The sequence below is a fragment of the Lytechinus pictus genome, chromosome 2, assembly GCF_037042905.1.
Source record: "Lytechinus pictus isolate F3 Inbred chromosome 2, Lp3.0, whole genome shotgun sequence".
Taxonomy (NCBI): domain Eukaryota; kingdom Metazoa; phylum Echinodermata; class Echinoidea; order Temnopleuroida; family Toxopneustidae; genus Lytechinus; species Lytechinus pictus.
Window position 1 is genome coordinate 50,342,947 of NC_087246.1, and position 23,942 is coordinate 50,366,888.

General features: G+C 37.7%; 2 protein-coding genes across 4 annotated transcripts in view; one reads left to right on the top strand and one right to left on the bottom strand.

Moving 5' to 3' along the window:
* LOC129254072 (uncharacterized) lies at positions 1–11,735 on the top strand. 2 transcript variants are annotated; one of them, XM_054892527.2, is made up of 3 exons: positions 1–133; positions 3,580–4,949; positions 6,661–11,735. In XM_054892527.2, the coding sequence occupies exons 2-3, from the start codon at positions 3,605–3,607 to the stop codon at positions 7,224–7,226; spliced, it is 1,911 nt and encodes a 636-aa protein (XP_054748502.2). In that variant the 5' UTR covers positions 1–133; positions 3,580–3,604; the 3' UTR covers positions 7,227–11,735. The 2 variants fall into 2 exon arrangements, with proteins under 2 accessions (XP_054748502.2, XP_063951119.1); XM_064095049.1 differs by having other exon boundaries at positions 36–155.
* Positions 10,086–23,942, bottom strand: part of LOC129270958 (proteasome assembly chaperone 4-like) — a 27,429-nt gene continuing 13,572 nt past the window's right edge. For both annotated transcript variants that reach the window (XM_064095050.1, XM_064095051.1), the window contains exons 2-4: positions 14,697–15,077; positions 13,302–13,377; positions 10,086–12,398 (exon numbers count right to left, since the gene is read on the bottom strand). In XM_064095050.1, the coding sequence (XP_063951120.1) occupies positions 12,277–12,398; positions 13,302–13,377; positions 14,697–14,900 (402 nt within the window). In that variant the 5' untranslated portion in view covers positions 14,901–15,077 and the 3' untranslated portion in view covers positions 10,086–12,276. The remainder of the gene's footprint in view (positions 12,399–13,301; positions 13,378–14,696; positions 15,078–23,942) is intronic.

The window sequence follows — 23,942 nt, forward strand, 5'->3', positions numbered from 1 at the left end:
AGCTCGCGCCGGCCTGCCGACCGTACCGGCCCTGCATTATTGTTTATTTCTAAAGAAAAAGACTGTGCTCGGAACATACCGGTAGTCCGTCTTCGTCCAAAGCAAAAACTTGATGTTCCAGTTCCTGACCTTGGTATGTTTAACTTGATGTGATTGTGAGTCTTAAGTAGATATCTTCTGATAGAGTAGGCCTAGCCCAGGCCCCAGTTAATTTATCTCGAATACCGGTAGATCGGTAGATCGGTACCGTAGATGGAAATTGCAAATTAAATCATTTGCGAGACCTGCGCGCTGCTGCGTAAGTAAACGAGTTTTCCTCGCCTCGGTCTGAGGAGAGACTCTGGTCGCTTACTCGCTTTATCATGGTTTACGCAGCTCAGCTGGCCTGGCTGCATTTGATTGCCATACAATCATACAATGTTGGTCCCGTGTATAGGAGAGTCACAACCTATGCACGTTAAAACCAATACACTATTCGTCAAAGAGTAGGGTGTTCACCCGGTGTATTGCACCTGGCGGTCCCCGGTACTACAATACTGCAAGAATCTTCAGGATTGAAGGAGGCAGTGTAGCTTGAAGAAGAAGAAGAAGAAGACAATCGTCTGGGCCTGTTGCATGAAAGGGTCTTTCGTAGGAACCGTTCTATGTGCTCAATTTTCTGTTTCAAGAAGGCGAAACAGAAAAAGGAAACAAGATTTCAATTCAATTTTCTGTTTCATGAATGCAAAACAGAAATAGGAAACAGTCAAGAGTTTGGATTGAATTTTCTGTTTTGTGAACACGAAACAGAAAAAGGAAAAACTAAAAATTAAAATATGTAAAAAACAGTAGGAATACAACGGAAAAATTAACCAAGACATCAGTGATTTTGTTGTTTCTTAAACTTTTCCTATAAAAAACACATTCGGTAATATCATTTTCAAGTGACCAAAATATTTCACATGCGACGAGGGGTTTTCATTGGAAGCTGATATCGTTAAAAAAAAGAAAATAGATTTCGGCAAAATTGTTAGATATTTAAATTTTGTAGGTATTTGTGTATTTATGGTGAAAGTTTGGTGAATTTCATGACAATATTGATATGATTGAATTTGAATTCATGAAAAATGTTCGTTAATACGATCCACTACAAATAGTACAATGCCTACTACCACTACCATACAACGCCTACTACCACTACCATACAACAAAGTGAACAAACCAGACTAAAATACAAATCGATGAGTGATTTCCTAAATCATGTCCACGATTGTTGATTTTGCTGTTTGAATGGGTCTTGGTTGGCATTCCATGAAGAAGCTGTTGGTTACAAGCACATTTTAATACAATTACAAATGACTGGTGTTGCTTTCTTCATTAGATCTATTCTAGATCTACACCAAGTTTTCATTGACGTGGACTTAGCGTTTTAAAAAGGGATCACCAGTCGTTCATAAGTTGCTTGTAACTTACAAACGGCTTTATGAAAACACTTTCAAAAAGCTGATCGTAAAATGAGTTACCATAACAACCACTCACCACTGATGATAAAACTGTTTCAAGTTACTGGTGATCATTTCTTAGGTGCTTAAAGGGGAAGTTCACCTTGACAAAAGTTTATTGTAAAATAGCAGAAATAATAATAAATATTGCCAAAGGTTTGAGAAAAATCCATCAAAGGATAAAAAACTTATTAGAATTTTAATTTTTAGATTTGTGACATCATATGCAAGCAGCATTCATTTAGCAAATTGTAAAAAATCAATTAAATGTCATTTTTTAGAAAATCGAAAATGGTTTTTACTGTACCTTTTTTATATCAATAGACAAATTATTCCACACCCGGTCATGAAATGAAAAAAAAGTCATCAGGAACCATTGAAAAATGAAATTCGTGCATTTGTTATATTACATAACATATGGGGCAGCTGCTTGTTTAGGACATCACAAATCCAAAACTTAAAATTCTAATAACAGATTTTCCTCAAACATTCACCAATATTTTTTCTGCTATTTTTGCAACAAACTTTTCTTCAGGGTGAACTTCCCCTTTAATCATGGACCTACTAGAGATCTCTAGTAGGTCCATGCTTTAATCAACATCAATGAAAATTTGGTGTACATGTATATAATTTACCAAAGGAAAGATCACTAGCCGTTTGTAAAGTCAGCCATAACTTGTACAAGCAGCTTTATGAAACACCCACTCAGCCCCGCCAACAATTTAGGTGGTGACTGCTGAGTTGAATTGACTGTGCAGCGATCGAGGATTAATTGGATCGCAATTTTATTGACAAATGTTTATATTAATACTTAATTCTTAGTACTTGCTTGAATTTATTTAAAGCAATTTACCTGACTTTATTTTGTTGTCCCGATTTGGCTGCAGCAGCACGAAATGAAAGTACCATCGTAAAATCCTAACCCTAATCCTTGATCAAGATTGATACTCACTTGATATTTGATACTTAATAGAATAATCCCTTTGGCAGCTCATACAGGAAGCTATATACTGGGATGATGAATAAATGTATTCTAAAATACATAACATCAATTGAAATCATAGAAGAAAGCATTGCAATTAATTTGCATTCAATAAACATTTTTCATCAAGTAGTGATCCGATCCACGATCGATACATACCTGATTTGGCTAATTAGACAACACGGCACCTAATCTTTTGGTGGGGCCTTATTCAAAATGCTGAGTTACCTGGCACCCGTTAAAATTTACCTAGGGTTGTTAAAATCACTTTGTCTTGTTATGCAGCACACAACACACCAAAATGTCTCAGAAAATGTCTAGGGCCTATATAGACGTAAAATCTGCCTTGATTTAAGCCTAATATTCACGCTACAGCCAGGTCTCGAAAAGGAGTTTCAGATGCCAGCGATGCACAAGATTTTAGGCAGGGAATTGTGACTTGGCGTGAGATCACAAGGCATTGTGTATATATTATATACATGTGGGCTGTGATACAGGCGTGAGAAAGAGATTAGGGGATGAGCAATTTATGTCAGAATAATTCATAGTCCCTCTTTCAACGTTTTCTAAATTTAGCATAATGTGGGTTTTTTTGTAGGAGGTCCAAATTCATGTAGCATGGGCATGTTGAAGTTATCATAAAATATGGGATTAATGTGCAATTTCGTCCCTGTCTTTAAAAAAAAACTTTTAAAAGGATCTGTCTTATCAGCCATAATGTTTTTCATCCTTTTGATCTCAGTCACATCAGTCTTTGTCCACTGGGAAGTTCCTTTGATTCCATAAATTACTTGCCCCAGTAGTCGCCCTGCTTTTGACATTTTTCAATGCATTGATATGTTTTGAGAAGGAGAACTTCCAAACGTCATGAGCATATTCAAGTTGTGGACAAAGAAGAAGCGAATTTAAAAAAATGCAAAAGTTTTATCGTCATAGTACAGACAAACCCCTTTTTTTCTTCGAACTTCTATGTTCTTAAGTGCAAGAGGTTCTCTATTAATTCACTTAATATTTGCAATTTTCATGATTTAAAAAAAAATCCAAGACTATTTCATGTTTTTTTGTGTGTGTGTTGTGTTTTGTCATCTATGAAGCATTATATTTTCTTTCCTACAGCCTGTTTTGCCTGAAAAGAGAGAAAATGATTCGACAAGGTCAAGATGCTAGGCCTTTCACCCTTGTTGGGATGACCCAGGCGGAAAGGAGAGTCTTACTGGATCTTGTTCGACAGGAGGCTCCTGCTTTACTTCACCCTGGCGCTGTCAAACGTATACGGCCTGGTACTTGGGACCTCATAATGACAAAGTTCAATGAATCCACGTCCTGCTCTAGATCTGTGGCCCAGCTGAAGTCTTGCCTGCAGAACATCATGCGTAAGACACTTCAGAAGAAGGCTGGCGCGTGCACCACTCAGCCGTCATATCGCAAGATCAACTTCTTAATTTTCGAGAAGAATTTGATTCTCAACCTGGGAAAGCAGCGACCGGTTGTCTTCTCCAAGCTGAAAGATGGAAAGACACAGGCAATGAAAAGAAAGGCATGGACTGAAATAATGTGGGCATTCAACAAAACCCCTGGCATCAAGACTCAGCGCACGGCAAGGGAGATTAAGAACTGCATGGTCAACATGACAAACAGAAACAAAGAGGTTGATGAATTCCTTAAGTCTCAAATGCCAGGATATGCAAAGCAAACTAATGTTGCTGAGCAGCCACACTTGGAAGGAACTGTAGTCCTAGGGGGTGTTTCACATCCTGTAACTAACGTTCATGGGAATAGTGTTGCACAGAGCCCGATGCAGTCACCCACTGATGGCACCATGCAATCATCAGGCACAAAGTCTCACAAGAATTCTCAACAAGGCCAGAGTAATAATCAAATGGCCAAACATAGATTCCTCTTGCCCAAGCCTCCAGGTGTACCACCATCAACTTTCGCAAATCAGTCAACACCCGATCTGATGGGTACATGTACTGTTTCCCAAAGCATGCAAATGTCCCTACCACAGAATAACATTCAAAATCCTGCAAAACCAGTTCGAACAATATCTGTTCCGCAAGTATCTATGACTTCAACACAGCTATCTCCATCTGTATCAACTCAACCTTCCCAGATGCCAATGCCTCACATGATGCAGGCGGGTTCAGCCATACAGGTGCAGTCATCAACAGGACAGCCTGTAGTTTCAGTCCATACATCTCAATTACAACCTTTGCAGTCCATGCCTGTACCTTTACCTCCACCGCAAGATTCTGTCCTCACATCATCAGGTTGGATCCCTGACAATCCATCACCGCATCATCGAACTCCCTCTACCAGTAAACCCACAGGAGACACTGGTGATGACTGTGTCATTGAGATCAAAGAGGAGAGTAGCTCTGAACCGGAAGAAGTCTTTGGGCTTGAGGGCGAGTCATCCACAATGGAGGTCCACCAATCCCCAATAGACATATCACCAAGATATGGAGATCAACTCTTGATTCCAGGTAATTATTGTCACGTATTGCACTTTTAATTTTCAACAGCATTTGTATGGCACAAGACAATATTAAGAATACAAGTTGTGATTAAATCCATTTATTGAAGATGTAACAAGTCGCTATGATAACAATGAGTGTGGGGGTGTGTTTTCCGACGGCGGCGGCGTCGTCAACATTGAAATCTTAACCAAGGTTAAGTTTTGAAATGTCATCATAACTTAGAATGTATATGGACCTAGTTCATGAAACTTGGACATAAGGGTAATCAAGTATTACTGAACATCCTGCCTGAGTTTCAAGTCACATGACCAAGGTCAAAGGTCATTTAGGGTCAATGAACTTAGACCATGTTGGGGGAATCAATATCGAAATCTTAACCAAGGTTAAGTTTTTGAAATGTTGTCATAACTTCGAAAGTATATGGACCTAGTTCATAAAACTTAGACATAAGGGTAATAGTGTATCGCTGAAGGTCAAAGGTCACTTAGGGTCAACAAACTTTGGCCATATTGGGGGAATTTGAAGAATTGTCATAACTTTGAAATTTTATGGATCTATTTCATGAAATTTGGAAATAAGAGCAATCAAGTACCTTTGAACATCCTGTGCTAGTTTCAGGTCACATGACCAAGGTCAAAGGTCATTTAGGGTCAACAAACTTTGAAAATGTTGGGGGTATTTGTCGAATTGTCATCATAACGTTAAAAGTCTATGAATCTAGTTCATGAAACTTGGACATACATGTAAGAGCAGCAATGTATCCCTGAATACCCTGTGTATGTTTCAGGAACATGGCCAAGATCAAAGGTCATTTAAAGGTCAATGAACTCTGGCCGTGTTGGGAGTATGTGTTGAATTGGCACCACAACTTAAGAAGTTTATGGATCTAGCTCATGAAACATCGACATAAGGGTAATCAAGTATGAATGGTTGTTTTGCACATGTCGACTTAGGTCACATGATCATGGTCAAAGGTCATTTTTGGGTCAATTGATATATTTTATTATCATATTAGTGTTTTCTTCTGTGAATAGTTATTCATTGGCTGTTTTCAAAGGAAGCACTGCTGTTATATCGAATTGCGTAATGCAGGCGAGACTGCCAGAGGCGTTCCACTTGTTAAATTTAAACAGCAAAATGAATTATGTTTATAAATGCAATTCCAGAACACAAACAAGCTAATTTAAAGCTGATTATATGTTGAGCATCTTGATATTCCCTGCTTTCATCAGCACAGCTTACTGCACAGTTTGATCCATCACAAGAAAGGTTATCTCTGGCGCACACTTTTCGAAGTAATGTGTATGCTTCCTCTGCCAGAGCAAATTTATAGACATAATTTGAAAACTCATTTGCCTTCAGAGTCACATTTGTTGCATTAATACTAATTATTTCACAGGGTAAGGGCATATTATTGAGAAATTATATTCTGATTATTTAAATTATTGATTTTAAGATGTGATTCCCTTACCCAAAATAAGACTCCTCCAGACAAATTTAATAGCGTTTTTTTTTTAATTTACCTGCATTCTGTCAGAATATTTCTTTAATGTGCTCTTCTTTTCAACATTCACTGAAATGGTTCTAATTTGTTTCATGTTGATCTTATCCTCTCTCTCTCTCTCTCTCTCTCTCTCCCTCTCATGTTTTGCTGTTATAAAAAATCTCAAGCTGTTCATTAATTCTGATTGTCTTACCTTAACTTGATATGATGCAGGTGTGAACCAAGTCAAAAAGGCATCACCTGCCCAGTCTACACTGCCCCAACGAGCAGAGTCTTCCAGTGATAAGGATGGTCTGAGGAATGTGCAGATCACTGTCCACAGAGATCAGGGAGGTCACCAAAACCCCATGGAGCAGAACCAAGGAACCAGTAACATCCCTTCGTCAAGTTTTTCATCCACACTCCCCTGTGAGGAGACTCCAAACTCTTCTGGCTATCTCATACAGAGTAGCTCCCAGTTTCTTTCTCAAAACCAACTCTTCTCCCACGATTCAAGCTGCTCCACAAATGGACTAACGACGGATATCTCAACCGAGATGCAGGACAGTGGCATCCGCCTGTTGGAACCCAAAAAAGATGGAGACAGTTCTCGGAGATCCAGGCTCAAGAGGAGGAAAGAAAGTGTCGGCACTTTAAGGAAGCGTCTCTTGCAGCAAGAACATGATCTTCGGGTGCAAATGATGAGAGAGGAGCATGCATGGATGTTGGAAGAACACGTGTGGAAGCGAGAGGAACACGAGCTACGTATGAATATGATTAGGATCAACTCAAAGTTTTAAAAATTAAAGATATTAGAATCTTTAGTTCGCTTGAAACATTGAATATCCACTATTTTTTTAAATGTTTATTTTATTGTGTTCGAATTTCTGACATCCATCTATCCGAATTCATCCAGGAAGTCGCCATTGGAATCAAAAGAAAATAATTATTTCTTGACTCGGTCCTTAAAGACCGTTTAGTCATGGACCTATTACAACTGGACATTCAACGAATCTCCTCCTTTCGGCCAAAGACCGTCACCGCTAATCCATTTATAAACAGAGCGCTGGCAGCTGACGCCCATCAAGCCGGTTGTACAACACGCTGTCACTGATGGACTGCGGAAATCAATTGTGTGCTGCTCCTACACATTGCGATGTTGTTCGTTCACTTTATAAAAAGCAACACACAGCAGCAAACGTTAGCACTATGAAAATGATCGCAGAAACAAGAAAACAGGCGTGCATAAACGTATTTCTTACGTACATCGCTAACAACCGCTCACAAAATGCATTGACATCACTGTGCAGATCAGTATATCTACAGCAGAAAAACAGTTAAAATTCGATGGAGAAATGTGCGGAAAAACGTTTAAAGTGCATCTTTTTCGGACAGTATTGATGTCGATAGTCGTGCTTACCTTCGGTCAGAAGTTGATTTTCATTTGGGCGTAAAATTCCAGAGGATTGGCGAAATTTAATAGGATTTTTTCTGATGATCAGACGACAATTGCACAATATTGACAGCGTGAAATAATGTATTGAAAACCGGAAATAAATTGCGCATTGCATTATAGATAATGCAGGGACTTTCCCTAATCGCAGCAATCGAGCTTACATGACCACATCTGGTCGAAAGAGGGCCAGAGATCGAGCGGTGACTGTCATGGTCCGACAAGGGATAGAGTAAACAATCGCCCCGGGCGCTAATCGTAAAAAAAGCGCAAAGAGAAAGTCAACTGTGTGACAGCAATTTTGACAGCTGGAAACAAGTGGTGGCCATAAAATGCTCTTGTTGAATGTCCATTTATAATAGGTTCATCAAGTATAACAAATTTGTGTGATTTTTAGAAAAAAATTGATAATTTGCCAAATTTTATGTCACATCAATTCAATATTACTTCCAGTAGATGAAGTCTCATGTAAACTGCCATGCCCATCATGGTTTACGCATGCGAGTGTTCCCAAGGTTTTGTCATGCCAATAAAAATGGATGCAAACAGTTCTCATTTATGTAGAATGTCTCCCATGAGTTCAATTACCTGAAAAGAAATCATGTGCTCTTAGACTGATGAAATTATATTACATTAATTTCGCATTTGATCGAGATCAAATTTTCCTCAATGGATTTGCAACAGGAGATCCGAAGTACATTTTGTCTCGCCTGAAGAAAGTTCTGCAGAGACCTAGTAATCACTTTTCCTCTTGGTCTGTTAGTCTGTTATTGTCTTGCCTGAATGAATTTCGGCAGAGACGTAGCAATCACTTTTCCTCTTGGTCTGTTACAAAAATGTTAAAGGACAAGTCCACCCCAACAAAAAGGTTGATTTGAATAAAAGGAGAAAAATCCAACAAGCATAACACTGAAAATTGCATCAAAATCAGATGTGAAATAAGAAAGTTATGATATTTTAAAGTTTCGCTTAATTTCACAAAACAATTACATGCGCATCCTTGTTGGTATGCAAATGAGCCGACTCATTACCTACTCACTATTTCTTTTGTATGTTACCATATGAAATCTGAAAATTTTTAATTTTCTCATGTAAAACAACATTTTTATTCCTCCCTAAACATGTGGAATTACCATTATTTCAACAGTGGTTAAGTCAAGTTGGTCCTTATTGTCAAATCTGTATAAACTGAAACATTGTATAATTCAAACAATAAAAAACAAAAGAAATAGTGAGGGACATCATTGACTCATTTGCATATCACTTAGTTATGAAAAATAAGCGGAACTTAAAAATGTCATAACTTTCTTTTTCTAAATCCGATTTTGATTAAATTTTCAGCGTTATGCATGTTTGATTTTTCTCTATCGATTTCCTGGGGTGTGGACTTGACCTTTAAAGTTTTTGTTCAACTTGTTCTCATTTCTTTATTTCTGCATCAATTAAGTTCATAGTTGGTGCATATGATCCTTGGGTGGTAATACCACATATGTGTTGTAGAGGATGATGGGGTCAAAGGTCATCTAATAGTCAAAGATATGAGGTCATGTCCATCATTTAAAAAAAATTTGTTCAGTTTGCTCTTATTTCCGCATCAATTTTGATCACACTTGGTTTAATGATCCTTGGGTAATACCATGTGTGTTATTGAGGATGATGTGATCAAAGGTCATCTAGGGGTCAAAAGATCATATGCATATTTTATTGATCGCGAAATCAGGCGAGACTTTTGGTTTGCGAACAACCTTGTTTGAATATCCATGGGTATTCTGCGTCGACCAGCACTGCACGTCCTACCACTTTCCTTGAGAAGTGATTGAAAGCTGCCCCACTTGTACAGACTGAGGCTGAGGCAAAGCCTCTGTGTACATCGCTGATGGATAGAGCATCATGATGAAAGCAATGTAATCTGGATCAAGTTCACCACCTTGCTCTTCCGTGATTCTGAGTGTTTTTCATATTTTCCTATTGTATGCTCGAGTGTGTCCTCTCTCCCTTGCGCTTATTCACTTCTCTTTCTCTCTCTCTCTTCCCCATCCCCTGTCCCTTCTTGTTCCCTTTCTTTCTTCTCTCCATTTCCATTTTTAAGCTTCTCTTTTTCCCTTTCCTTCAATTCCCCTCTCCCTTCTTTTCAGTCTATTTCTCTCTCTTATTAGCATTAGTGATCTCGACATTCAAATGCTCATAACTCTTCTATTGCTAGTCCTATTTTACTCAAACTTTTGTTGATTTTATTCTTTGATTTTTCTGCTTTCACAAAAGCTAACTTGCTCCAAGAGTTTCATTCTCCTTTAATATATTCAAATCTGTGACTACATGCTACCATCCTTATTAGAATAAGAGAATGGAATATCTCTTCGTAATGATGTCATAGCAATGGTACGATATGCTATGATTCAAAACCAATGCGGCCTTTACTCCAAAATCATCCAAATTGTTATATAAGTATTTGTACAGTAATTTGAACCTCAAATTCACATTTTTAGAAAATCTGCAAAATGCGACTTGTTCAAAATCAGATGGTGGACCAGTCGTAAGGTGTGCGGAGGCCTGAAGGTTTATAATTTGGAAAATCTCAAATGCACCATTCAATATTTGTTTCATATTCATCATATAAATAACATCATGTTAAAGGTCAAGTCCACCCCAGAAAAATGTTGATTTGAATCAATATAGAAAATTCTAACAAGCATCATGCTGAAAATGTCATCAAAATCGGATTTTAAAATAAGAAAGTTGTGACATTTTAAAGTTTCACTTTTTTTTCTCCAAACAGTTATATGCACAACTCAGTAGTGATATGCAAATGAGAGAGTCGATGATGTCCATCACTCACTATTTCTTTTGTTATTTATTGTTTGAATTATACAATATTTGAAATTTTACAGAATTGACAATAATGTAGAACTTGACTGAACCACATAATGTTAAACAATGTTAATTTCACATGTTCAGGGATGAATAAAACTCAATTTCACATGACAAGGGGGAGAAAATCAAAATATTCCATATTTCGTATAGTAGAATACAAAAGAAATAGTGAGTGGGTGACGTCATCAGTCCCCTCATTTGCATACCAACCAGGATGTGCATATAACTGTTTTGTGAAATTAAGCGAAACTTTAAAAGGCCATAACTTTCTTATGTTACATCCGATTTTGACGAAATTTTCAGTGTTATGTTTGTTGGATTTTTCTTTTTATTCAAATCAACTTTTTGTTGGGGTGGACTTATCCTTTAAGCTGGGCCTGCTGGGAGAACAGTTTTCGGTACTGAAGTGGCTACCCTGGGTATTATTCTAAATAAAAAAATTCAGATTACTTTTATTTTGAATTTGATATGCACTGTATACATGTTGTACAAACTCTTGCCGGCATTCATGGTTTACTCTGAAAAGATCAAACTCTGCCAAAGTTACAGAAAACATGCCTTAATCGTGTTGTTGGCTTTACCAATGATCAGATTTCATTGCAGGAGAGGTCAACACCTTGTGATTGATACAATCAACTTCAACTATGGAAAGCAATCAATGTCATATTTCTTCACATACATGTATAACATGTATACACTGTCCCTTTGTAAACCATAATAAGCAAGCTTCTATTTTCCATACTTTCTTTCAATGCTTTGAATGAACATATTGTGCATTCTAGATGATGGTATCTTTGGCTTTCCATAAACTGAGATCAATTGTATTGATCATATCCATTTGAAAAGGCCCAGGATGAGAAATCACACATTCATGTATGAGAATCACGAGTCAACTTACACTAAGAAAGCATACAGAGTACCAAGTCTAAAATTAATGTTGTCTAAATGAAATTGTTCAGACTGAAATAAACAAAATTGTGCTGTATTTTTTTTTGCTGAGAATGTGTTCATTATTTTATTGATTTAAAAATAGTGTCATTGTATCATTTCCATTTTTACAATATTATTTTGATAAATCATAGCTTTAAGAAAATTAAGTCTGTTTTGTGAAATTGAATTTACACATTCTAGCCAAGGCTATTTAGAAATTGCAGAGCCATTTTTTTTTTTTTTTTGGGGGGGGGGCTCTTTCTGATTCCATGATTCTGAACAGATTTAATTGTCTGAAGACACTCTGTCTCTCTTGACGTGCAAAGAATCGTGAGCAGACAGTCCTTTGATCAACTCAACACTCTGTTCTTGAAAGTTCAGCACCAAGCATTCATGATCAGATTGCTCAGGTCAAAGGTCATATCTCATCAAGAAGATCCCTCTTTTGGTACAGCCAGCATGAACATCATGTGATTTCGAACAATCCAAATGTACAGGTATTTGGTAAAAGTACTGAAATCATCCAGAAGGATAGATAATTCCACTTGTCTCCTGGACTGGAATGTCTTTTGAGGCACAGTCTTTGCCGTATGCTGTCAGAATTTGTCTGGATTGGCTTTCATTTCTTCCGTTAATCTTTTTTCCACAAGGGAAAGCATCAGTGGATCTGCCATAGGAAGATTGCAACTCACAAAGACCTGTTTGCCGGTGGACTTTGCTGGAAATAAAATTAAGAAAAATTTGAAAACAATGATGATCTAGAGAAAATCAATTGAAAATATGTTATAATCTTTTTTTTTACAAATTGATGAAATCAAATCATATCAGAGTAATCTTGCAGATGAAATATATACATAGAAATTAAAATTTCTGAAACAAGAAATGTTCAGTAAAACAGTGCTTTATTTGAAATTACCCCCTTAAATTACTTAGCCTCCAATTGAAAAGTTCAAAATATGAAGCAATCTTTTTTTGCAATAGACATCTACTCTTTCTCCTGTACATCCACCATCCCTGTTTAGATATTAGGTAATGGAACAATAAAGTTTAGATTGCTTAAGTCCAGCGCACGCAACATGATCCGTTGCAGTCTGATTTTCAAAGAAAATATAATTACATCTGAGATATGAACATTGCAACGAAAAATCTTAACGATCAAAGTTTTGAATAGTGGTATGAATACTAAAATCCAAATTCCAATCTATTTCAAGCCTCCCTGCAGGGATAGAAGCAAATCCAATTTAAAATCGTAACGACTTCTTCATTAGCTGCAACTTGAAGCCGATTTGGACTTTACTCAAACCAAAAGGCTTGCAAGCAATGAAGAATTCTAATTTTGGTATTCCTAGCATTATGCTGAACATCAAATAGACATGGACCTGGCCACAGAGATTATCTATTGTTACTGGGGGTGCTGTGACAATGCACCCCCAGTAACAATAGAACAATCCTGCGTGGACAGGGCCCTTGCAAATTGAATATTTTTCATCTTGGAATTTTTCATACATTCAATGCAAAAATTGAAAATGCCATTATGTTAAAAAATTGGGTCATAGTCTGATTGTGTAGTGAACGGGTGGGCTTACGAAGTGGGCTAGACTTGAGATAGAATCCTTCTCACCTATTTTTTGAGCCAGAGTTGTAGGTTGAACATCTGTAACTTCACCCATTAACATACTACTGCTAGGTTCACTATCCTGTGTGAATGAAAATAGACATTAGAAAACAGTATTATTCCATGGAGATGGATAAATAGAGATGGTCATGGGCTCAAACCAGGGGGAAAAATTACATGGGGGCTGGGGGTAATGTAGCCCCCGAAATGATCAAAAGAGCCCTGGAACCCCCCAAAAAAAAGGAGAGACCTGGGGGGTGTTTCACAAAGATTTAAGTATGACTTAAATCACACTTAAATGCCGACGCGTATCTGAAATGCAACGCGCAATCTAATTGGTCAATACGCAATAGTGCGCTTCTTCTTTGCATGATCTGACCAATGTGGTCATGGCTTTTATACCGAGCACAGCTAGGCATTTAGGTGCGACTCTAAGTCATACTTAAATCTTTGTGAAACACCCCCCTGGAAATCTCCATTCATCTCAGTATTAAAGCTTATCCAATGTTGCAGAATTAGACAGTAAGCTGTGAAAAGCAGTACCCCAAAAAATCCTTCAGCAACAGATTCTAATTTGAGCTGCATTTAAAAAATAATGTGATAAAAAAGGGGCAACCAGCATGATTTACTCCTTTAAAAATGCCAAGTTAACCCCAACAAGGCAATTTGATTTTGGACATGAACAGGAGTGACTAAGAAAATGCAAAACGTCCAGTTTTGCTAAGTAAAGGCTAAGCACTAGCAGTAATGGATGATTTTGTGAGTGTAAAACAAAAAAAATACAGTAGTATGAGACTACAAAAGGTCTTGTACTAAAAAAAGTACTCAAGAAAGTGCATTAAGTAATTATTTGATGCATTAATAATATCAAACATTTTCCAAACATTTTGAGCAAGTTACTCCCATTACTCAATCTCACGACCAGGGGAGCCTTTCGTAAAATTTATCCGACATTTACATATTAATAGTGCTCAGCCAATCAAAATCAATGAAAGTTGTCAGATCTGATATCCTGAAGGATGAAAAATGTTGATGAAGCGCTCCCCTGAACTGAAGTACTTTGCCAAAGTAAAATCTATTGAGACCACAGATGCCTGTATATTTTTTTGAAAGTTGACTTTAGAGAAGAATATAACACATTTTTGCCCAATTAATCCCTAAATGAAATGGCCTTTCAAGTTCATTGTCCGTGCACATTTTGCTCAGTAGATTGACTAGGAACTAACCAGACTTGTTCTTTCAAATTAGCGATTAATCGCTAACCTTTGTGTTACAGGGCCCTGTTCTGAAAAAAAATGGTTTGACTCGGACAAATATTTTACTCATGGAAAAGTCGACTTGCGCAAGGTTACCTGTGAATTTCATATTTTTTGCCAACGTTAAACCAACAATCAGACTCACAAATTTAGTACTGATGGCAACTGCAAAGTTTTTCAAGGTCGCTGGCTTCTTTCCAATCCATAACACAAAACTGTCCGTCATCTTGGTCACATGAAAGAAAATCTCTTGATCCAGCAGTTGCTCTGAAAAGCTGTGCACGGACAGTCTGCATTCGGCAGCTTCGATGCTTGGGGTATTCTTTGCTGTAACGTCTTCATTCGTCATTTTGCCAAACGATCGTTGATCAGTATTCTCAGAGCTGTTGATGCTGCTATTGTCCTGGATTGTGGAAATGTTTGAATTTAGCTTCTGAACCAACTGGGTAAGAATTAATATTAAATCTTCCTTGGCCTTGGTGTTTGGTTTGTACTTCGATTTTCCTGTTAACTTTAGTTGTGGGATCTGTAAAACGACACACAAAAAAGACATATGAAATACACTGATGAATCTAGGAGAATACAATAAAATTGGACAATAACCTATTTGGAAAAAAAGTATCATTCAAGTTATACAGAAAAAAGGAAAAAAAAGGAAAAAAAATCTATGAAATAAAGACGATATATATCAGTACAAAAAATACATAGAATTGTAGAATCTACATAGTAGAATCTACATAAGGAGAGCAAAAAGAGTGATTTTGACTGCTCCCCAAACCATGAAAGCCGCTTACACCTGAAAGTAGTCAACAGCATCCTCCTACCAACAAGACATGATATCACAGAGGACAGGGGTATAGAAGGTTCTTCAAGCCCTGTTCTTCATACCTGGCAGGGGGGATAATTCTGTATCGGCCAACTACATGATGCACTGTGTATAAATGTGTTATGAATGTGTGTGTGTGTCATAAAAAATGTGAAAATAACAATGGTTGGCATAGCTTAAGCAAAAGTTCTCCAGAGTTCTTATCCCCTTTGAAAATCTTGGTGAGGCCTAAAAAATGTCTCTGCCAGGAATCGAACCTGGACCTCCAGCTAAGAACGCCGGTGCCTTAACCACCAGACAACAGAGCCGAGTTAGTCGCTAGGACTAATCCAATCTGATTAACAGTCAGATAAACAGATTTTTAATCTCGCAAATTATTTTATCCTTTATCGGTTTTAGATACGAGCTTTGAACAATGACAAGCCACCATGCCTCAGCTGGATCAAAGAGAATGCTTAGATTCAGTATATACAGTATGCTAATGCTTGATGGCCATCAAGAAAGAAGTTGCTTTGAAACAGAAGATGGGCAAGTAAGGAAGATTTATCGACTGGCAATTTTCTTCCAACAAACGATAATTAACTTGCTATGGAGAGCTTGGTCTTTATGGTGGCTATATTGACCAATCGTTGGACATTCCATATTGCATACTTCTTGTAGATCACATACCTGGAACAATGCAAGCAAAGAGATCATCAATCAGCTGATTTGCTCTCTCGATGAAGCGGGAATGGAAGTACATGGTATAATGTGTGATGGGTGATATGCATATCAGTCAACAGCATCATCATTGTGATGCATCATCTACAATGTAAGCAGAATAACTGACTCCCTATTTAAGTCACCTGCTGCTTCCCAAAGAGAATTTGCACTTTTTCTTCTATGCATGTTGTCTCGTGAAGTTAGAGAGATATTGCTCAGCAACAATGGGCACAAACTACCAAGATGATAGGCAATACCTTGGTCATACATCAAAGAATTTCATGAGATACAACAAAATCTTTACATCAAACTGAAGGCAAAGGATGTTCAGTGGGAAAAACACAAAATGAATGCTAAAGTGGCAGCCCAGGATTTAAGCTCGTCAGTAGCTGATGCAAAACACTTTTCTTTGAGAAGGCAAACATACGTGTACATGCAACAATTTCCTTCAAGCCAAAAGACAACAGATTTCATCTGAAACGTTGATAAGCTACACGTATACGACTTCATGAACTCCAAGTCATGTAAGGCAAAAAGGCTAAAAGATATCCAATTCAACATTTAGAAGGAATTAGCTGATGGAGACCAAATCCTACCTGACAGAGTTAAGAGATAAATCAGGAAACCCTCTCACAAAGAGTCAATAGAAACTGCCTGGTTGGCCTTCATGACCACCATTGTTGTACAAATATGTCAGAATCTTTTCTTTTGTCTGCTTTGACAGATCCATTTTCATATATGTCTGTTTACGTAAGACCATCTTAAAATGTTTTTCTGTCGTCTTGATGAAACAACCCGAATGTATTGCAGTTAAAGTAGGCAATTCTTCAAAAATAACCACAGAAGAGAGTCTGTTGTACCAAACCTGACAGCAGCACTTCATAACCAAGGCATTGCAGAAGTTTGTGAAGCTACTCAACGAGCCATAAGAATTTCATGATCACATCCTGCATGAACTTTACATGTATGTGCCAGGATATCTTAGGAAGCACATCATGGGTGGTTGTAAGTGCACTCGATATCATGTGGCTCTCCACAAAAGCTCAGATACATCTAGTACGATCTCAGACCACATTTACACATTTCATCATGCCGGTGATGAGAATATCATTGGGTAGGATCAAGTCCTTTTTGTTTAGGGCCTCAAATAAAAGCACAGGCTGCTTTCCAGAGGTCCTGGCTCATTTATATATATCCATTTTTTTTACTTTGTGACTTGATTGTGTTATTTTGCCAAATAAATTGAAATTGTGGTATAGATATTTTCAGCATCTCTCATGCAATTGAGCAAATGTCTACTTAACAAAGATCCCTTGAACAATGGATCCGTTCCTTTGTTTGCATTCCCAAATCAGTATAACCACTATTGATAAAGACCTGCTTTTGTAAAATATATCCATTTTGAAAATCTTGGTGAGGCCAAAAAATGTCTCTGCCAGGAATCAAACCAGGCCCCCCAGCTTCGACTAGACCACAGAGACAGATTAGTGGCTAGGACGAACCCAATCTGACTGACAGTTAGATAAACCAACATTAGATAAACATGTAGGGCAAAATTTCCATTAAAAGTCAAAGGACTTTTACCTTTTCACAATGAAAATCTCAGTTTGTGTAAGATTTTGATATTCAGAAAATAATACCATATACAGTATGCTAATGCTTAACGGTCATCAAGAAAGAAGTTGCTTTGGAACAGAAGATGGGCAAATAAGGTAGATTTATCTACTGGCAATTTTGTTCCAACAAACGATAATAAACTTGCTATGGAGACCCTGGTCTTTATGGTGGTTATATTGACCAATCGTTGGACATTCCATATTGCATACTTCTTGCAGATCACATACCTGGAACAATGCAAGCAAAGAGATCATCAATCAGCTGATTTGCTCTCTCGATGAAGTAGGAATGGAAGTACATGGTATAGTGTGTGATGGGTGATATGCATATCAATCAACACCATCATCATTGTGATGCATCATCTACAATGTAAGCAGAATAACTGACTCCCTATTTAAGTCACCTGCTGCTTCCCAAAGAGAATTTGCACTATTTCTTTTATGCATGTCGTCTCGTGAACTTAAAGAGAAATTGCTTGGCAACAATTGGCACAATCTACCAAGATGATAGGCAATATCATACATCAAAGAATTTCATGAGGTACAACAAAATCTTTACATTATACTGAAGGCAAAGGATGTTCAGTGGGAAAAACACAAAATGAATGTTAAAGTGGCAGCCAAGGATTTGAGCTTCTCAGTAGCCGATGCAATACACTTTTCTTTGAGAAGGCAAACACACATGTACATGCAACAATTTCCTTGAAGCCAGAAGACAACAGATTTCATCTGAAACGTTGATGAGCTACATGTATACGACTTCATAAACTCCAAGTCATGTAAAGCAAAAAGGCTACAAGAAACCCATGAATCTAACCCATCCAACTTTTAGAAGGAATAAGCTGATGGAGATCAAATCCTACCCAACAGAGTTGAGAGATAAATCAGGAAACCCTCTCACAAAGAGTCAATGGAAACTGCCTGGTTGGCCTTCATGACCACCATCGAGTCTGTTGTACAAATATGTCAGATTTTTTTTTTTGTCTGCTTTGACAGATCCATTTGCATATATGTCTGTTTACGCAAGACCACCTTAAAATGTTTTTCTGTCGCGTTTGATGAAGCGGTGGATGGAACAACAACCCAAATGTATTGCAGTTTAAGTAGGCAATTCTTCAAAATAACCATGGAAGAGAGTTTGTTGTATCAAACCTGACAGCAGCAATTTTAAACCAAGGCAATGCAGAAGTTTGTGAGCCATAATAATTTCATGATCACATCCTGCATGAAATTTACATGTATGTGGCAGGATATGTTAGGAAGCACATCATGGGTGATTGTAACTGTAAGTGCAATCAATATTGTGTGGCTCTCCACAAAAACTCAGATAATCTAGTGCGATCTCAGACCACATTTACACATTTCATCATGCCGGTGATGAGAATATCATTGGGTAGGATCAAGTCCTTCTTGTTTAGGGCCTCAAATATAAGCATAGGCTGCTTTCCAGAGATCCTAGCTCATTCATTATATATTGTTTTTTACTTTGTAACTTGATTGTGTTATTTTGCCAAATAAATTGAAATTGTGGTATAGATATTTTCAGCATCTCTCGTGCAATGAGCAAATGGCTGCTTACGTGTAACAAAGATCCCTTGACCAGTGGATCCATTCCTTTGTTTACATTCCCAATATCAGTATAACCACTATTGATAAAGACCTGCTTTTGTAAAAGATATTCATTTTGAAAATCTTGGTGAGGCCAAAAAACTGTCTCTGCCAGGAATCAAACCAGGGCCCCAGCTTCAACTAGACCACAGAGACAGATTAGTGGCTAGGACGAACCCAATCTGACTGACCGTTAGATACACCAATATTAGATAAACATAAACGCACTCAAACATTTTGCAGGGTGAAGGACATGGCATGTACGGCAAAATTTTCATGAAAAGAATGACAGAATTTTTACCTTTTCACAATGAAAATCTGTTTGTGTAAGATTTCGATATTCAGAAAATAATACCATATAAAATATGCTAATGTTTGATGGCCATCAAGAAAGAAGTTGCTTTTGAACAGAAGACGGGCAAATAAGGTAGATTTATCTACTGGCAATTTTTTTCCAACAAACGACAATAAACTTGCTATGGAGACCCTGGTCTTTATGGTGGTTATATTGACCAATCGTTGGACATTCCATATTGCATACTTCTTGTAGATCACATACCTGGAACAATGCAAGCAAAGAGATCATCAATCAGCCGATTTGCTCTCTCGATGAAGTGGAAACGGAAGTACATGGTATAGTGTGTGATCGGTAATATGCATATCAGTCAACAGCATCATCATTGTGATGCATCATCTACAATGTAAGCAGAATAACTGACTCCCTATTTAAGTCACCTGCTGCTTCCCAAAGAGAATTTGCACTTTTTCTTCTCTGCATGTCGTCTCGTGAAGTTAGAGAGATATTGCTTAGCAACAATGTACCAAGATGATAGGCAATATCTTGGTCATACATCAAAGAATTTCACGAGGTACAACAAAATCTTTACATCAAACTGAAAGCAAAGGATGTTCAGTGGAAAAACACAAAATGAATGTTAACGTGGCAGCCCAGGATTTGAGCTCACCACTAGCTAATGCAATACACTTTTCTTTGAGAAGGCAAACATACATGTACATGGCAATAATTTCTTTGAAGCCAAAGACAACATATTTCATCTGAAACGTTGATAAGCTACATGTATACGACTTCATGAACTCCAAGTCATGTAAGGCAAAAAGGCTAAAAGATATCCAATCCAACTTTAAGAAGGAATTAGCTGATGGAGACCAAATCCTACCTAACAGAGTTGAGAGATAAATCAGGAAACCCTCTCACAAAGAGTCAATGGAAACTGCCTGGTTGGCCTTCATGACGACCATCGAGTCTGTTGTACAAATATGTCAGAATCTTTTTTTTGTCTGCTTTGAGAGATCCATTTGCATATATGTCTGTTTACATAAGACCATCTTAAAATGTTTTTGTCGCTTTTGATGAATCGGTGGATGGAACAATTCGAATGTAGGCAATTCTTCAAAATAACCATGGAAGAGAGTTTGTTGTACCAAACCTGACAGCAGCACTTTATAACCAAGGCATTGCAGAAGTTTGTGAAGCTACTCAATGAGCCATAAGAATTTCATGATCACATCCTGCATGAACTTTACATGTATGTGGCAGGATATGTTAGGAAGCACATCATGGGTGGTTGTAAGTGCACTCAATATCGTGTGGCTCTCCACAAAAACTCAGATACATCTAGTGCGATCTCAGACCACATTTACACATTTCATCATGCCGGTGATGAGAATATCATTGGGTAGGATCAAGTCCTTCTTGTTTAGGGCCTAAAATATAAGCACAGGCTGCTTTCCAGAGGTCCTGGCTCATTTATATGTATCCGGTTTTTTTACTTTGTAACTTGATTGCGTTATTTTGCCAAATAAATTGAAATTATGGTATAGATATTTTCAGCATCTCTCGTGCAATGAGCAAATGGCTACTGAACAAAGATCCCTTGAACAGTGGATCCATGCCTTTGTTTACATTCCCAATATCAGTTGAACCACTATTGATAAAGACCTGCTTTTGTAAAAGATATCCATTTTGAAAACCTCGGTGAGGCCAAAAACATGTCTCTGCCAGGAATCAAACCAGGGCCCCCAGCTTCGTCAAGACCACAGGGACAGGTTAGTGGCTTGGACGAACCCAATCAGACTGACCGTTAGATAAACCGATATTAAAATAACATAAATGCACTCAACATTTTGCAGGGTGCAGGACATGGCATGTAGGGCAAAATTTTCATAAAAAGAATGACAGAATTTTTACCTTTTCACAATAAAAATCTCAGTTTGTGTAAGATTTTGATATTCAGAAAATAATACCATATACAGTATGCTGATGCTTGATGGCCATCAAGAAAGAAGTTGCTTTGGAACAGAAGATGGGCAAATAAGGTAGATTTATTGACTGGCAAATTTGTTCCAACAAACGATAATAAACTTGCTATGGAGACCCTGGGCTTTATGGTGGTTACATTGACCAATCGTTGGACATTCCATATTGCATACTTCTTGTAGATCACATACCTGGAACAATGCAAGCAAAGAGATCATCAATCAGCTGATTAGCTCTCTTGATGAAGTGGAAATTGAAGTACATGGTATAGTGTGTGATGGGTGATATGCATATCAGTCAACAGCATCACCATTGTGATGCATCAGAAGCAGATTCACTGACTCCCTATTTAAGTCACCTGCTGCTTCCCAAAGAGAATTTGCACTTTTCTTCTATGAATGTCGTCTCGTGAAGTTAGAGAGATATTGCTTAGCAACAATGTACCAAGATGATAGGCAATGTCTTGGTCATACATCAAAGAATTTCATGAGGTACAACAAAATCTTTACATCAAACTGAAGGCAAAGGATGTTCAGTGGAAAAACACAAAATGAATGTTAACGTGGCAGCCCAGGATTTGAGCTGGTCAGTAGCTGATGCAATACACTTTCCTTTGAAAGGCAAATATACATGTACATACAACAATTTCCTTGAAGCCAGAAGACAACAGATTTCATCTGAAACGTTGATAAGCTACATGTATACGACTTCATGAACTCCAAGTCATGTAAAGCAAAAAGGCTAAAAGATACCCATGAATCTATCCATTCCAACTTTTAGAAGGAATTAGCCGATGGAGACCAAATCCTAGCTAACAGAGTTGAGAGATAAATCAGGAAACCCTCTCACAAAGACCACCATTGAGTCTGTTGTACAAATATGTCAGAATCTTTTGTCTGCTTTGAAAGATCCATTTGCATATATGTCTGTTTACGTAACACCATCTTAAAATGTTTTTCTGGCGCGTTTGATGAAGTGGTGGATGGAACAACAACCCTAATGTATTGCAGTTAAGTAGGCAATTCTTCAAAATAACCACAAAAGGGTTTGTTGAACCAAACCTGACAGCAGCACTTTATAACCAAGGCATTGCAGAAGTTTGTGAAGCTACTCAATGAGCCATAAGAATTTCATGATCACATCCTGCATGAACTTTACATGTATGTGGCACCATATGTTAGGAAGCACATCATGGGTGGTTGTAAGTGCACTCAATATTGTGTGGCTCTCCACAAAAACTCTGATACATCAAGTGCGATCTCAGACCACAATTAAACATTTCATCATGCCGGTGATGAGAATATCATTGGGTAGGATCAAGTCCATCTTATTTAGGACCTCAAATAAAAGCACAGGCTGCTTTCCAGAGGTCCTGGCTCATTCATATGTATCATTTTTTTTACTTTGTAACTTGATTGTGTTATTTTGCCAAATAAATTGAAATTGTGGTATAGATATATATTTTTAGCATCTCTCGTGCAATGAGCAAATAGCTACTTAACAAAGATCCCTTGAACAGTGGATCCGTTCCTTTGTTTACATTCCCAATATCAGTTGAACCACTATTGATAAAGACCTGCCTTTGTAAAAGATATCCATTTTGAAAATCTTGGTGAGGCCAAAAAAATGTCTCTGCCAGGAATCAAACCAGGGCCCCCAGCTTCGACAAGACCACAGAGACAGGTTAGTGGCTAGGACGAACCCAATCAGACTGACCGTTAGATAAACCGATATTAAAATAACATAAATGCACTCAACATTTTGCAGGGTGCAGGACATGGAATGTAGGGCAAAATTTCCATTAAATATGAAAGGACTTTTACCTTTTCACAATGATAATCAGTTTGTGTAAGATTTTGATATTCAGAAAATAATACCATATACAGTCGGCTAATGCTTGATGACCATCAAGAAAGATGTTGCTTTGGAACAGAAGATGGACAAAAAAGGTAGATTTATCGACTGGCAATTTTGTTCCAACAAATGATAATAAACTTGCTATGGAGACCCTGGTCTTTATGGTGGTTATATTGACCAATCGTTGGACATTCCATATTGCATACTTCTTGTAAATCACATACCTGGAACAATGCAAGCAAAGAGATGATCATCAATCAGCTGATTTGCTCTCTTGATGAAGTTAGAATGGAAGTACATGGTATAGTGTGTGATGGGTGATATACATATCAGTCAACAGCATCACCATTGTGATGCATCAGAAGCAGATTCACTGACTCCCTATTTAAGTCACCTGCTGCTTACCAAAGAGAATTTGCACTTTTTCTTCTATGCATGTCGTCTCGTGAATTTAGAGAGAAATTGCTTAGCAACAATGGGCACAATCTACCGAGATGATTAGGC

Excerpts from the sequence above, each read along its gene's own strand:
- LOC129254072 (XM_054892527.2), top strand. The coding sequence starts at position 3,605 with ATGATTCGACAAGGTCAAGATGCTAGGCCTTTCACCCTTGTTGGGATG. Across the intron at positions 4,950-6,660 it reads AGATCAACTCTTGATTCCAG|GTGTGAACCAAGTCAAAAAG; the intron begins GTAATTATTGTC and ends GATATGATGCAG.